Below are 12,760 nucleotides of genomic sequence, written 5' to 3'. Positions count from 1 at the left end.
ACTGTCTTTTCTGAACTTTAGGCTTGTACCCCCCTGCCTTCAAAATACACATCTTTTTTTGTATGGGATGGGAAAAAATATTTTGAAGGTTCTCCAAATTACTGAAGTCCCATACAGTGCATGAAGTCAGCAGTTTACAGAGGCAGAAAAATCCCTGTGGCCCACATGCAACGTATGAGCAATAGGACGAAGCTGTCCTTGACTGAGGTTGCTGATTCTGAACATGATTCCACAAGCCATAATGAATGGAACTTTCTATGCCTTCTCCATGCAAATCTCATAGTGCACAGCACAGCAAAGCAGCAGGACTCCATGGTTTAACAATCCATGAATTCCACTTAGACTTCATCTTGTTTTACTTCTATCAAGATGCTATTAAAGTACTGGTAATTACAAGTCCAGACTATAAGCACACAAATTTTCTTTTCCAGACTTAAGGCTTCTTCTCACAGCCCCTTCAATTTGTTATGGATTCAGTTCCATGAATGTTTTTGTTTCTCTCCTTCTAAAAAACATTTCTTTCATCAAATATTTCTCTCCCTATTGAACCTCAAAGGCATGCAAAACAATTTATTTCAAAAAGAAAAGACCTGCATCCATTCAAATTCATGGTGTCGCAGATTGTGACTGCAAAAGAAATTATGCCTATAGTACGCTCAATTTGGGACTGCCTTGGGCATATCTTGCAGTAAAGATTTTCTAGTGTATCTGACATCACTTAAGCAATTTTCTTTCAGGACACTTTGCTAAATGAATGCCTGAAACAGAGAGATCTAGCTTTTCTCTTCTATTTCTAACTTTGTCTTTATTTCCATTACATATATTCCTTAATTTATAGATACGTTATAACACTCCGTTTCCTCTCTCTTTTCTTTCCTCCCTCCAATCTTAGTTAATAAGTCAAATATATAGCACTATACATCTAACATATCTTCATAAGAATAACAATTGGGTTATGTATAACTAATAATATGTAAAATACATTTTTCCAAATAAAGTATGATCAGATGGTAAATTAATCCAGAGTTTGCAAGAGGAACCTGATAGAGAGAGATCTGCCTTAAAGAACAAAAAGTAATTCATACCTCATAGAGGATAAGATTAGATTCTTGGGGAAATCCTGCTCTTTCACACATAACTGGCAGCAAGTCACCTTTGAAGAAAGAACAGAGATACATATTACAGTAAGATACATATTACTTGTTTTGACCCCAGACCACTGTTTCTAGACTTAAGATTCCTATAAATCTTTCCAAACATTAGATCCTGATATAAATTGCAAAATTAAATAATCAAACTGCCCAATTATCAGAATTTTGGGTGGCAGGAAGGGAAGAAGTACTAGACAAATGCACATGTAAAACAGTGTACTCTTTTATGTACTTGCTCTTATCCCTTCACAAATACTATAATGCACAAATCCTGCCTCTTCTAAAATCCAGATTCAGCACCGCATGCCACCCCAACCGATCTGGGTTAAAATGAGTCCAGGAAGACTTCTAAAACACACGTTTGAGAGCTACAAAACTATCTGCGACAAACTCTGTAATGACGTTGATCTTATGAACTTACGTATTTTACAGGATATAGGTGTGTAGATATGTCCACAGTAATTCAAACTCCGTGTCTTTGGATCATACATCTTCAAGAACAGCATTACATCATCTAAAATAGTTCAGAAACAAGGTATTTTTACTACAGCCGAAGGAACACTACATTTTTGTTCAAGTGACTTTCTTGCAGGTGAAATAGGTCTTGTTTTATATAACAAGTAAGTGATCAGGGATGGACAGCTGTCAGTCACTGGTAACCCAAGGGATGCTAGAGGGATGTACTCCCCTGGCGGGGCAAATCTTTCTGGGGGCTACATATAGCCTTCAGGCTGCATTCCTGCCTCCCCCCCCCACTCCACCCCAGACCTTCAGAGTCCAGGTTACGTTTGGAGTAGGATAAACCTCCATGGAACATTTGCCTTTTTATTTGAATATGAGTCCCAATATCACACTGAGCAGGGCTTGTGAATCCTCCTATCCCTTTCAAAACAGGTTTGCCAAATAGTACACAAAGCTGTGTGACTTGAGGGAAGCCAATCCCCAAATTTCTTGCCTGTAAAGAGCTAGTCGCCAAGTTCTGTGGACCCACTTCTCTTTCAGTGCACACTTACGGTCTTTGTCGAACTTGGGTAACGTTGCTCCTGTAGCAGCCATTTCTGGGTCCACTGTTTCCAGGAATATTGTCCATGGATTTTCATTGTCACTGAGTTCAATCATCTGTATGGCAAAGAAGGAGACCCACATAATACAGCTAATTCCAAACAGGTTCACACTAACTGATTAGTTAATATCCCACTTTCTCTTAGCATGGGATTCAAGGACGCTCACAACCATTTAAAACAAAGCACAATTAAAAACACATTTCAAACACAATAATATAGAAAGACAACACCTCCCATTAAAAGCTCTGTTTGATACAACAAATAAAAAACCAAATGGCTGCCTAAATAAAAAGGCCCTTTGCTTGCCAGCATGAAGTTATCAGGGAGTGGGTCAATGGGACCTCTGCTGGAAGGCAGTTCCATAAATTGAGATCAGCCACCCAGAAGGCCTTGCTCCCTAATAATATATATTATATATGAATATATATATTACCTGAGATATATATTTTGGGTGAATGAAATGTCACTGTGGAGTACATGGGGGGGGGGAGTGAAATTAATGATAAAAACTAGACTCTTGCTATCCCCACAAGTAGCCACCACTAGCTTGAGAACACTGATCACTTTGGGATAGTTGGCCAAGCTACTCTGAAATGTACTGTAAGGAATTCTCTGCAACTTGTAGTGAAAAAAGAGGAATCCAAAAGACTGGCAGCAGAGACCACGGCAACAGAGCATCTGTAGACCAAGGACTGGTTGCCATGAGCTGTTTTGCAATCGTTTGTTCGAGGCAGCGTCAAAAATTACATATTGCAAGCCTGAGTCATGCAGAAAAAAACCCCAGTTCATTCTCACCTTCATCTATCAGCTCTCAAGTGGAAAGAAATGAAATAAATTACTTAAAAAGGTGGCAAAAGAAAAGAAAGGATAGAGGTTGGTTACCCTTTCCTCCAATATGTTCTTGTGGGGATGTGTTACTTTAAGTGCTTATATTTAGGTGTTACTTTATGTTGTTATTGCTAGTTTTGTGACTTCGAGTAGTATTCAGTTTATATTCCACCTCTTCTCTCATGTTCACAAGTCTACCAGGTGTTACTGACTGTTGTTTACCACTACTACTAACAAACTGCTTTTCTCCCAGCCCTGGGATGAAAGACTTTGTGTGTTTGAATTGTAAGAAACCTTGTAATAGATTCTTATTCTGAACCTACTACTACTAGATTAACCATGTTGCCTGTCTTCAATGGGAGTTTTCCACTTCCCACGTGCTAAAATGGGTGTGTGTGTGTGTGGGAGGACAGTGGTCCCAGACCTGCAAAAGTTGCCCCGATGCACAATCAGACATTTTCAAGAAATTTCTGTTTCTGGCAGGAGAACAGCAATCTCACCCACCTCTCTATATAAGACAACCCGTAACACTGCACTCCTTTCTACCGAATTCTTAGGAAGGCTGCCCTCTTTCTGACAGGATACAAGAGGATTAATCACATTTTGGGGTGGAGGAAAGGGAGGAGAATCCAAATTACAATACAATTATTATTATTATTATTTTGTTAAATATCTTTATTAAATATTTCATCAATATCTATATCAATACAAACCAAAAAAAAAGCCAAACATAGAATCGAATGCAAACTAGAAGTATGACGACGCAATATCAGAATAGAACAAGAAGAGGCTCAATTGAAACGAGGCAAGCAGATATCAGTGGTATAATTTTACAAGAACTGGGGGAATCTAAAAAGAATTTTAAGAAAGAGATACGAGAGGAGCTGAAGGATAATAGGAATGAGAGAAGGGAAGATATGCAGAAAGAGATAGATGTCCTAGTAAAAAAATTTGATAATATAACTAAAGAGATTTCAGGAGTTAAAGTGGAGGTAGAAGAAGTGGTAGAGAGAACGGAAAGTTTAGGGAAAAAACCTGAAGTACTGGAAAGGGTACAAAAGAGAGAGCAACAGAGTAATCTTTTGCAAGAGGCGAGGTATAGGGAGAGGGCAATTAAAATAAGGTGATTTTGAGAAGAACAAGATGAACAAATATATGATAAGATTATCCCGATGCTGGCCAAATATATAGGAATTGATGATGACTTGATGGAGGCTCAGATAGATAAAATTTTTAGAGTTAGCTCCAAGATAGCCAAGGAAAAGAAACTGGATAGAGACATGACTGTCTGTTTTACAAGTTCTAGGATGAGAGAAAGGATTTTGCAGAACTATGAAGAAAATTTAATTGTTGATGACAGTGATTGAGATTTATAAAGACCTGCCACTACTAATAATCAGGAAGAGACAAGAATGTAAGTTTTTGATGACACTACTACAAAGAAATGAAATATTATACAGATTGGATAAGATAGAAGGAGTAGTGTTTAATTATAACCAAAAGAGGTACAAAATAAATTCCATAGAACAAGCAAGATTATTTTATGAAAGGCTAAATAGAAAAAACAGAGAACAAGAGGAAAGAAATAGAGAGAGGGATAGCAGAGACAACAGAAGTCCGTCTAGGCAAAGGGAAGAAGGCTTCCAGAGAAAATAACAGGGGGAGGATGATAGCCAAGAACTCAAGGAGACGGAGAAAGGGGCTAGCAGTTCAGGGACCAGCAAAACAGGGGAAGAAACCCTGGATGAGGACAAAGGAGACCCTCTAAAAGGAATTTAAAGATAGAAAGGACTCCGGGGGAAGATTCAACCATGGGGCCCAAAATAGCCTCGTGGAATGTAAAAGGGATAAATCTAGAGAGAAAGAGAAAGCAGATGATGCAATATTTGGGGGGAAATAATTTCGATTTGGTGTGTTTACAGGAAATAAAAATAAGAGATGGAGACAAATTACAATACAATTAAACTGAAAGTCTGTTTCAACATTTTATGCAAGCACAACCTCACTGAAATCTACAGTGAGAAATGTCACTTAGGCAGGCCCAAAATGGGGACCCTAAATTGAGCCATTAAAATAGAAAATGGAAAGACATTATTTCACAAGCACATTTTTACTGCTGAGTGCATAAGCACTGCATTAAAGTTTTAGAGTTAATACTCCCCCTAAAGCATACTCACAGTTTTATTGCCATCGGCTTCATTGTCTAACATGGCTGGCCGCTTTGTCCCATTACTTCGCGCCTGCATGGGCCACAACCGTATCTGGTCTTGTGGAAAGCCCTACAAAAAGAGAAAACACAATATACTAGGAAAAAGCCCAGCCATTACAGTGTTCACTGAATGCACCTAAAGGACAGGAAAGAAACTGCCCCATGTAAAGGGCACACAACAGAAAGGTGGGACCACACAGAAAGCATACCATTGTTTGAGAAAGGTTCTGAACAAATTCTGCAAGCGTTGAATTTTTCAAGACTTTGAACACAGTGTATTTTACTTTTTCTTCATCGTACATGTCGTTGCCTTGATGGCCACAGAACTGGTCCTCTGTTACTATCTGAAAGAAGATGTTCATTTTGTTAATGGGATGGCTAGGGAATGAACATTTGTTCGCAACTGGAGTTATAGCCCATCTTTCTCAAGATACTCTATCTTACAGAGAGATACTCTGCTACCTAGTTTTTAAAATCTGTCACAGGGATTAAAGCCAGTGCTAAGTGCCAGTACCTAGTCAGGGCAGCCAGAATGGTGTATAGCTTGAAAACTGGACTAGGATGCCAAGGGACCAGGGTTCAAAACCCCACTGAGCTCTAGAAACCCATACCTATGTAACATGAACTATCCTATACTTTGTAGAGAAAGGATAGGATAACCTTTAAAGCTGCCACTAAGGGCCCAGAGGAAGCGACACATATTTGGAAAACAGAAAATCCCAGAGCTGCTCTTTGCCAAAACTGACCTGCACTTGCATATAGAGATGAGCTTCTTGCCGCTCCTTTCTCTTTTGAGCCTCTATTCTCTTCTCTTCCTGAAGCCGTTCCACTAGTTGCTGAGGGATATCATGGTCCGTGACTGCTTGCAAAACTTCACCTAGAAGGTACAAACAGTATTTTTATGTCATTGTTATTAAAAATGGTGTCTTTGAAACTCTTTGAAACTACTACCATTCTCATAAAAGCACATATATGACTGATCCAAAGCAGGTCATTCCCAAAAGAGTTTGAAACTTTAGGTTAGCATTGCTTCAGTTTCAGCTTTCATTGGTAAGGCAGCTGCGATGCATCAGTTTTAACCATCTTTACGATCGAACAATTTGAACGTGTGCAGAACATGCTAGACTTACTGGTTACAAAATCAAAATTTCTTCACAGCAGTCAGTATAATTCATACCCACACCCTTGTTTTACCCCCATTTTAACATTAGAGTTTTCCATGTAAACAATGGTTAACAGAAAGTATGATGCATCTACTAAACAAGCATACAGTATAACTGCTCAAACCACTTTTGCTGACACAGGGAACCTCCACTAGGATGGAGGCTTTACATTTTGAATGACAAGCTGTCTTGTTACAAGTATATACGTACTTAATTTTGACTCCCTGATATAAACCAACATATACGCATTAGTACAGTGCCGTACAGATAAGTCATCATCATGGCCTCCGTAGTTATGTTCAATTGCTTCTTCTTTTGTACATCGAGATACAACGTCATCATCAAATTTACACCACTGTGGAAAAAAAAATTCACAACATTTGTGAATGTTGGCAAGCTTTGTTCAGGGGAGGTTTCCCATTGCCGTAACTTCCTAGAAATACAACAGTCAGGAGCTATAATTTTTCTCCTCTCCACCAACACTCTTAAATGCTGCCAGCACATAGCCCTAGCATCTAGAGGTTCAGTTCAAATTTATTTTCACACCAGCCACAGTTTATAATAGAATGCAAAATACAGTATGGAATTATTGAAGAGGCATGGAACTAATTCACATTTACACATTTAATAATAAACATGGCTTTCTGTCTCTCAAGGAACTACCTTTCCTCACAAAAGAAGACATGTGGGCCTCTAGAAATACGTTCTATGAAATGAGAGGTGCTACCACCAGAAACAAAAAAGCCAGCCATCTTTCCTGTGCCCATCGTTCCTGTGTGCGTGGATAGAGAACATAGTTGACTCTCCTACGCAACAGAAACCTAAAGCTTGGCTCCATTCAAGGATGTTCAGCAGGCATTTAAAAGGATCCCAATAACACAGGTCCGTAAGTAGCTGCAAGGTCAACTCTTTTTCCATTACTTACTTTTCCATCCCCTTTAGGGTTCAAGTAAACGACATAATGTCCACCATGGTTATCTCCACTGTGTACTAGCACTGCATGAAGAATGTAGTTTGCAGCATCTTTAGGATCTGTTTTTTGCAAGAACTCATCAAGAGGCAACTGATCTGGAAATTCAAACCTAAAAGGAAAAAATAAAGGAAATAAAATGAAAGAAAAGGCTTACATGGGGTTGCGTTATATTAAAGAGAGAATTGGTTACATAGGGTTAAACTTCTCATCTCTTCAGAAGAAAACGTGAAATGACCTCAGCTAGGATTGTGGCCAAAATATCTCAGCTTTGGCTTCAGCACCACACAGCATTTATTTACCTGTCATTTATCTTGATGTTCTGGTCAGTCTGGGGGTCGTACATGAACCGCATGAGTTGTAGATGCAGCACTGGCGGCAATGTTATGAACTTCACACCTTTCTCAGCTTCCTGAATGTTACAGAAACAAAACCCAGACAAGCATCGACAGCTGGACTTCCATTACCAACCAAAGCAAAATATTTCACCCTTAAAGCAGGGACGAGCAATGTGCCATTTAGCAAGATCTAGGCTGGGAGTTTCTCCTGTCACATAAAGTTGGAATGAGGTCATGCATACCTGCAAACCATGTTCTCCTGCGTCATATTTATTATCCCCATCCAGTTGTTCCACTGCAACGTAATCAATGAAAGACTCAAATACTGAAAAAGAAAGAGAAAAAAGAGGTTTACATGCAGACTCCACCACAGAAACTGTCTACAGAATAACCACTGAAGATGGGAGATCTAAAGAGACTAAGGAGGAGAATCAGGTGATCCTTAGCAATGGCTATTCTGAGCCTAAATTTTGGGAGTGTGGACGGACTGGGGAGTTAATGCTAGTGGGGAAAAGATACATCGCTGCTACAGGGCTGTAGGAAAGGCTGAGAATTTTCTGATTAGATTATGCTATACTTACTATTTTTCTTTCCCTTTATACTTAGTTGGATGTCATAATAATCTTCTATTCGTTCAGACCGATAGTCTACATGTTTGCACTGGATATAAGACTGCAAATAAAAACAGGACACTGAGGCATCATTCTATACCAACAGAAGCCCTTCAACACCCACAAAACAGCTTAGAAAGAAAATACATACCACCATTTTCCCCCTGAATAATTTTGGAATCGTGCCTTCTACACAGGTGCCTTTCATTTTATTTTCAACATTATCCAACAACTGAAAGAGAAGAAAAAACTTACATTAGTTAGGCAGATTTACATTACGCATCTATCCTGCTGTTTCCCCTAGAAAGCTCAGAGCATGGAGAATCTAGTAAGCTCCCATTAAGAGAAAGTTATTTTTAAGAGATCATCATAGGGCTGCATGACTCCCAAAGAGGTCATGGGTAAAGCAGCCAGGTAGGTAGGCATGTAGGCAGGCAGACACTGTAGAATTATAAGTGTTTGTAGCTAGGAGGTTTTGCCTGCCTTCCCTTGCCACTGCTGTGTGACTCTGAAGAACATGCACAACTCACATACTACACCAACAGCATCCCAGCTCATGTCCTCAGGCTGTGAAGCCCAGCTCAGGATCCCAAAATGAGGAACAATTGAACTATGCCTCCCCAGAACTAGTGGAACAACACCTTGACTACATAGCTAAGACTAACAATCAGCACAAACTCTAAAGCTGAACATTGGCTCAAACTGAACCTGGAGTTATCTGTAACAATGAGCCAGGGCACAAGGCAGCTGGAACCAACTCTGCACAACCCCATGGAATTGAACAGGAGCTCCTTCTGTCATTTCAATGCAGCTTTTACAGAAGGAATCTTCCCTCTGGATTAATCTATTACTGAAAGTAAATGCAGAACTGCAGTTATATCTGGACATAAATCCCAAAGAGAACAAGTGGAAATAATACATACCACTCGACAAAGTTCTTGAACGTCATGTTGCATGAAGCTGTCTAGTGTCTCCCACCTGTTATTAAAAAGTGGGGGAGAGGGGAAATGCCACATCTGTAATTGACTAATCAGTTTGATTCAGCAGTTTTAAGCAACTTTTAATCAGTGAGGAAAGTTAATGTAAGTGCTTACACAAATATTGCAGGAGAAAGGCACAGTCTTAAAGCTGGAATTCCTCCTCTTTCACACAGAGAAGGAATTGCTTCTATGTACCTGGTATGGTATATGTTGGCCTTTTAAACTGTTTAATTTATTTTTAGTGATGATTTTAATGGTTCTATTATTCAATCCCTTTTTAGTGTTGGTGATAGCTGCCTTGAGTCTTATTCCTGCAGTGCTAATGTTTTTTTAATGGAAAGGCAGGATAAGATGAAATAGGATAAATCCACAAACAAAATGTATATAATTTACTCAGAAACTGGTTGTGCCTATACAAACGTTTAATTGAATAACACGCACAGAATAGTCATTAAGAAGTGGTTGCAGCACTATTCATGGTGAAATGTAAAGTATATACACAACAAACTTCATCTTTAAATGTACAGTGGACCCTTGTTATACGCTGGGGTTTGGTTCCAAGATCCCCCCGTGCATAACAAAATCCGTGTATGCTCAAGTCCCATTAAATATAATGACACAGCAAAATGGTGTCCCTTATAAATAATGGAAAATCCAGGTTTGATATTTGAAATTTATACTTTTTTGGAACATTTTTAAACCGTGGATGCTTGAATCTGTGTATAAAAAATCTGTGTATAAGAAGGGCCGACTGTATTAGACACAAAAGCCAGTTTTAAGAAGTCACACAATCTTAAGGTTAAACAGCTGCTCAGCCAGGAAGAACTATCCACTATCTTGCCAGCACTTACCCAAAAGACTTGGTTAGTTTCTTGGTTCCTACTGGCTTGTCACTGTGCTGAAGTTCATAGAACACCCTTTGCAATGCTAAAGGAACACTTTTTGATGAATCATCACCTTCTGTGGGCATCATATACACAGCCTTAAAAAACAATTAGTTTAATTAGGATGATGGAAAAGCATTCTATATCTTAATTCATTCCACCTTGGATCAAAGTAATTGCTACACAGACCAATATCAGTTAAACACTTGGGAATAATCTACCAAAGATTCTTTTGGAGTTGGACGGAAACATCTTGAAAAAAAAGATTAATTACAACGAAGAGTTGCGTATATACAGTACTGAGATTATTTTTAATATTTAGGGTGACAAAGCATGATATAGTGGTTGGAGCAATGGGCTACAACTCTGGATACCAGGGCTCAAATCCCCATTCAGGCATAAAAAAACCCCACACTCACATGCCAATATATACAGTACACCTGTGTCATACACGGCTTCCAGTATATGCTGGAAGCCGTGCCAGAAAAAAGCCTCACACACCCCAGAAAAAGTAATGGGGCGCGCACCCAGTGGGCACGAGCCTCATTACTTCTAATGGGGCTTGAGTTTATGCGTTTTTTCTTTTTTGCAGGGGGGGGGGGAAGGATCCCCTGTATAAGAGAAGGCTGCACTGTACATATATATTGGTGTAAACATGGCTGCATATAGCAGTCTTCTGCAAACTGCTGTTCAACTATAATGATAATGAGTGAGAGATGATGGGAGATGCATTCTAGCTAGTCTGGTTGGGGAAGGCTAGAGTATTTAAGTACTAAGTATGAGATTCTATGAAGGAAGAATTTGGTGAGATACTAAGTCATTAAACCATCCTGTAGCCAAATGTTGGGAACAGTTAAGAAAACGCTGGCTGCCCTGAGAGGCTGGATTACAAGATAAACCAGACGTGGGGGCAAGTAGAGTTTCTCAGGGATCCCACATTGAGCAGGAGATTGGACTCAATGGCCCATGGGGACACTTTTGCCTTTATGATTCTAACTGTTCACTCAGAAGTGTCTTCTCTCACATGCATAAAGCTAGCGGCGACTGTCACCAGCGAACCATTGAAGTGAAAAACCACATCTCTCTCTCATTCATTCACTTGCTTGGCATCTCCATCATCTCCTCTACTGTCAACACCTGTCTCCCAGCACCTGAACAGCCCTGCATGGGATCTTCCCCATGCATGTGCTTTTAGCGCAAGTCCACAGCAGCTATACACAACCATGCTCACAGCCAAAGGGAAGCACAGGGCTATCCTAGCTGCTGGAGTAGAGTGACAGCAGCTAAAACAGAAAGCATCATTCTGACAATAGGTCATAGAGGAAGAAAGAGGACAAGCAAACTTGCAGAAGAATTTGCAAACTTGCATTGCTGATCAAGATATCACCTCCCGACACAGGTAACACCTATACACTTTTGCACAAGGCCAGCCCCAAAAAATGAAGGTAAAGAATTGCTGAAATGGTTCAAGAGTATACTGATAATGACAAGGAAGCCATAAAACCCTTTTGTTTACCTTCCGTAGCTGGTTTGTGAAAAACAGAGTCTGTAATAAACTGTTCATATAGCAAGTTGCTCCCTGGTTCTTGAGCCCCACATATCCTGTATGTTTCTTGGAGTCCCACCTATAACAACCATGGAATCAGGTTACAATAACTGCAGTTACACAAATTCAAACATACTTCCAGTTTCCAACAACGGAATTCACCCACAAGCCTCCAAGCAGAGTCTAGGGGTGGGAGGTGGAGCTGAACCTAAAAGCCTCTGGCTGTCTTTGTATACCAGGGTCAAAAGTGTTGTGCAAACAGGTACATAGTTGCCAGCCACAGATAATGGTAAAACGTCAGGAATAAACTCTTCTGTAACATGGCCACATAGCCTGAAAAACTCACCAAAAAAATTATGAATGCCGGCTGTGAAAGCCTTCGACTTTATAAACAGGTACATGATACCTCCCTGTGCAATGTCTTTAAAAGCACTTGCACTGGAATAACTGGGGTTATGGCCAGCACAGGCCACAAACAGGATTCTGCCCAAAGCATCCGTCACAGAACAGCTACATTATCATTACACATATTTATAATAGCACCTACGCAGTTTTGAGAGTTCTGTCAGAAACTTTCTGGAAAGTCAAGTCAAAGGCTTTCATGGCCGGCATCCATAGTTGTTTGTGGATTTTACGGGCTATGTGGCAAAATTCTCTGGAACATGGCCACATAGGCCGAAAACGCACAATTTCTGGAAAGTGTTAGCGAGACAGACAGACTGACTTCCAAATGAAAATTCAGGTAAATGGTTCAACTATCCATAAAGTGATTTGCTCAGCAATGAATTGCATTCCTAAAACAGCAAATCATGTTGGGTTTGTAGTGGTCATCCTAAATTTTAACGAAAGCTGATTACTGCCCCATAGACTAACCAGTTGAATTTAAATAAATAAATAAATAAATAAATGGACCAAGATACAGGCTACACAAAAATGAGAGCAGGGTCTTCCAAGCTACAGTGGCAACAGTCACCTTATCTGTTTTGGACCTACAATTCCAACTCCCTTCTCATGCC

The 12,760-nt window shown here is 39.8% G+C and overlaps 1 protein-coding gene across 3 annotated transcripts in view; it reads right to left on the bottom strand.

Annotated features, from left to right (window-relative positions):
- Positions 1 to 12,760, bottom strand: part of USP7 (ubiquitin specific peptidase 7) — a 30,399-nt gene that overhangs the window by 7,871 nt on the left and 9,768 nt on the right. For 2 of the 3 annotated variants that reach the window (XM_042438388.1, XM_042438387.1), the window contains 16 exons: positions 11,715 to 11,823; positions 10,166 to 10,296; positions 9,258 to 9,312; positions 8,486 to 8,566; positions 8,305 to 8,395; positions 7,966 to 8,048; positions 7,688 to 7,797; positions 7,341 to 7,497; positions 6,626 to 6,770; positions 5,999 to 6,129; positions 5,462 to 5,596; positions 5,221 to 5,322; positions 3,548 to 3,616; positions 2,165 to 2,270; positions 1,573 to 1,665; positions 1,086 to 1,153 (listed from right to left, as the gene is read on the bottom strand). In XM_042438388.1, the coding sequence (XP_042294322.1) occupies positions 1,086 to 1,153; positions 1,573 to 1,665; positions 2,165 to 2,270; positions 3,548 to 3,616; positions 5,221 to 5,322; positions 5,462 to 5,596; positions 5,999 to 6,129; positions 6,626 to 6,770; positions 7,341 to 7,497; positions 7,688 to 7,797; positions 7,966 to 8,048; positions 8,305 to 8,395; positions 8,486 to 8,566; positions 9,258 to 9,312; positions 10,166 to 10,296; positions 11,715 to 11,823 (1,666 nt within the window). The remainder of the gene's footprint in view (positions 1 to 1,085; positions 1,154 to 1,572; positions 1,666 to 2,164; positions 2,271 to 3,547; positions 3,617 to 5,220; positions 5,323 to 5,461; positions 5,597 to 5,998; positions 6,130 to 6,625; positions 6,771 to 7,340; positions 7,498 to 7,687; positions 7,798 to 7,965; positions 8,049 to 8,304; positions 8,396 to 8,485; positions 8,567 to 9,257; positions 9,313 to 10,165; positions 10,297 to 11,714; positions 11,824 to 12,760) is intronic. The other variant, XM_042438389.1, reaches the window with a different exon arrangement.

The sequence above is a fragment of the Sceloporus undulatus genome, chromosome 8 (assembly GCF_019175285.1).
Source record: "Sceloporus undulatus isolate JIND9_A2432 ecotype Alabama chromosome 8, SceUnd_v1.1, whole genome shotgun sequence".
In the NCBI taxonomy this organism is placed as follows: domain Eukaryota; kingdom Metazoa; phylum Chordata; class Lepidosauria; order Squamata; family Phrynosomatidae; genus Sceloporus; species Sceloporus undulatus.
This window is presented reverse-complemented; position numbering and strand designations above follow the sequence as displayed.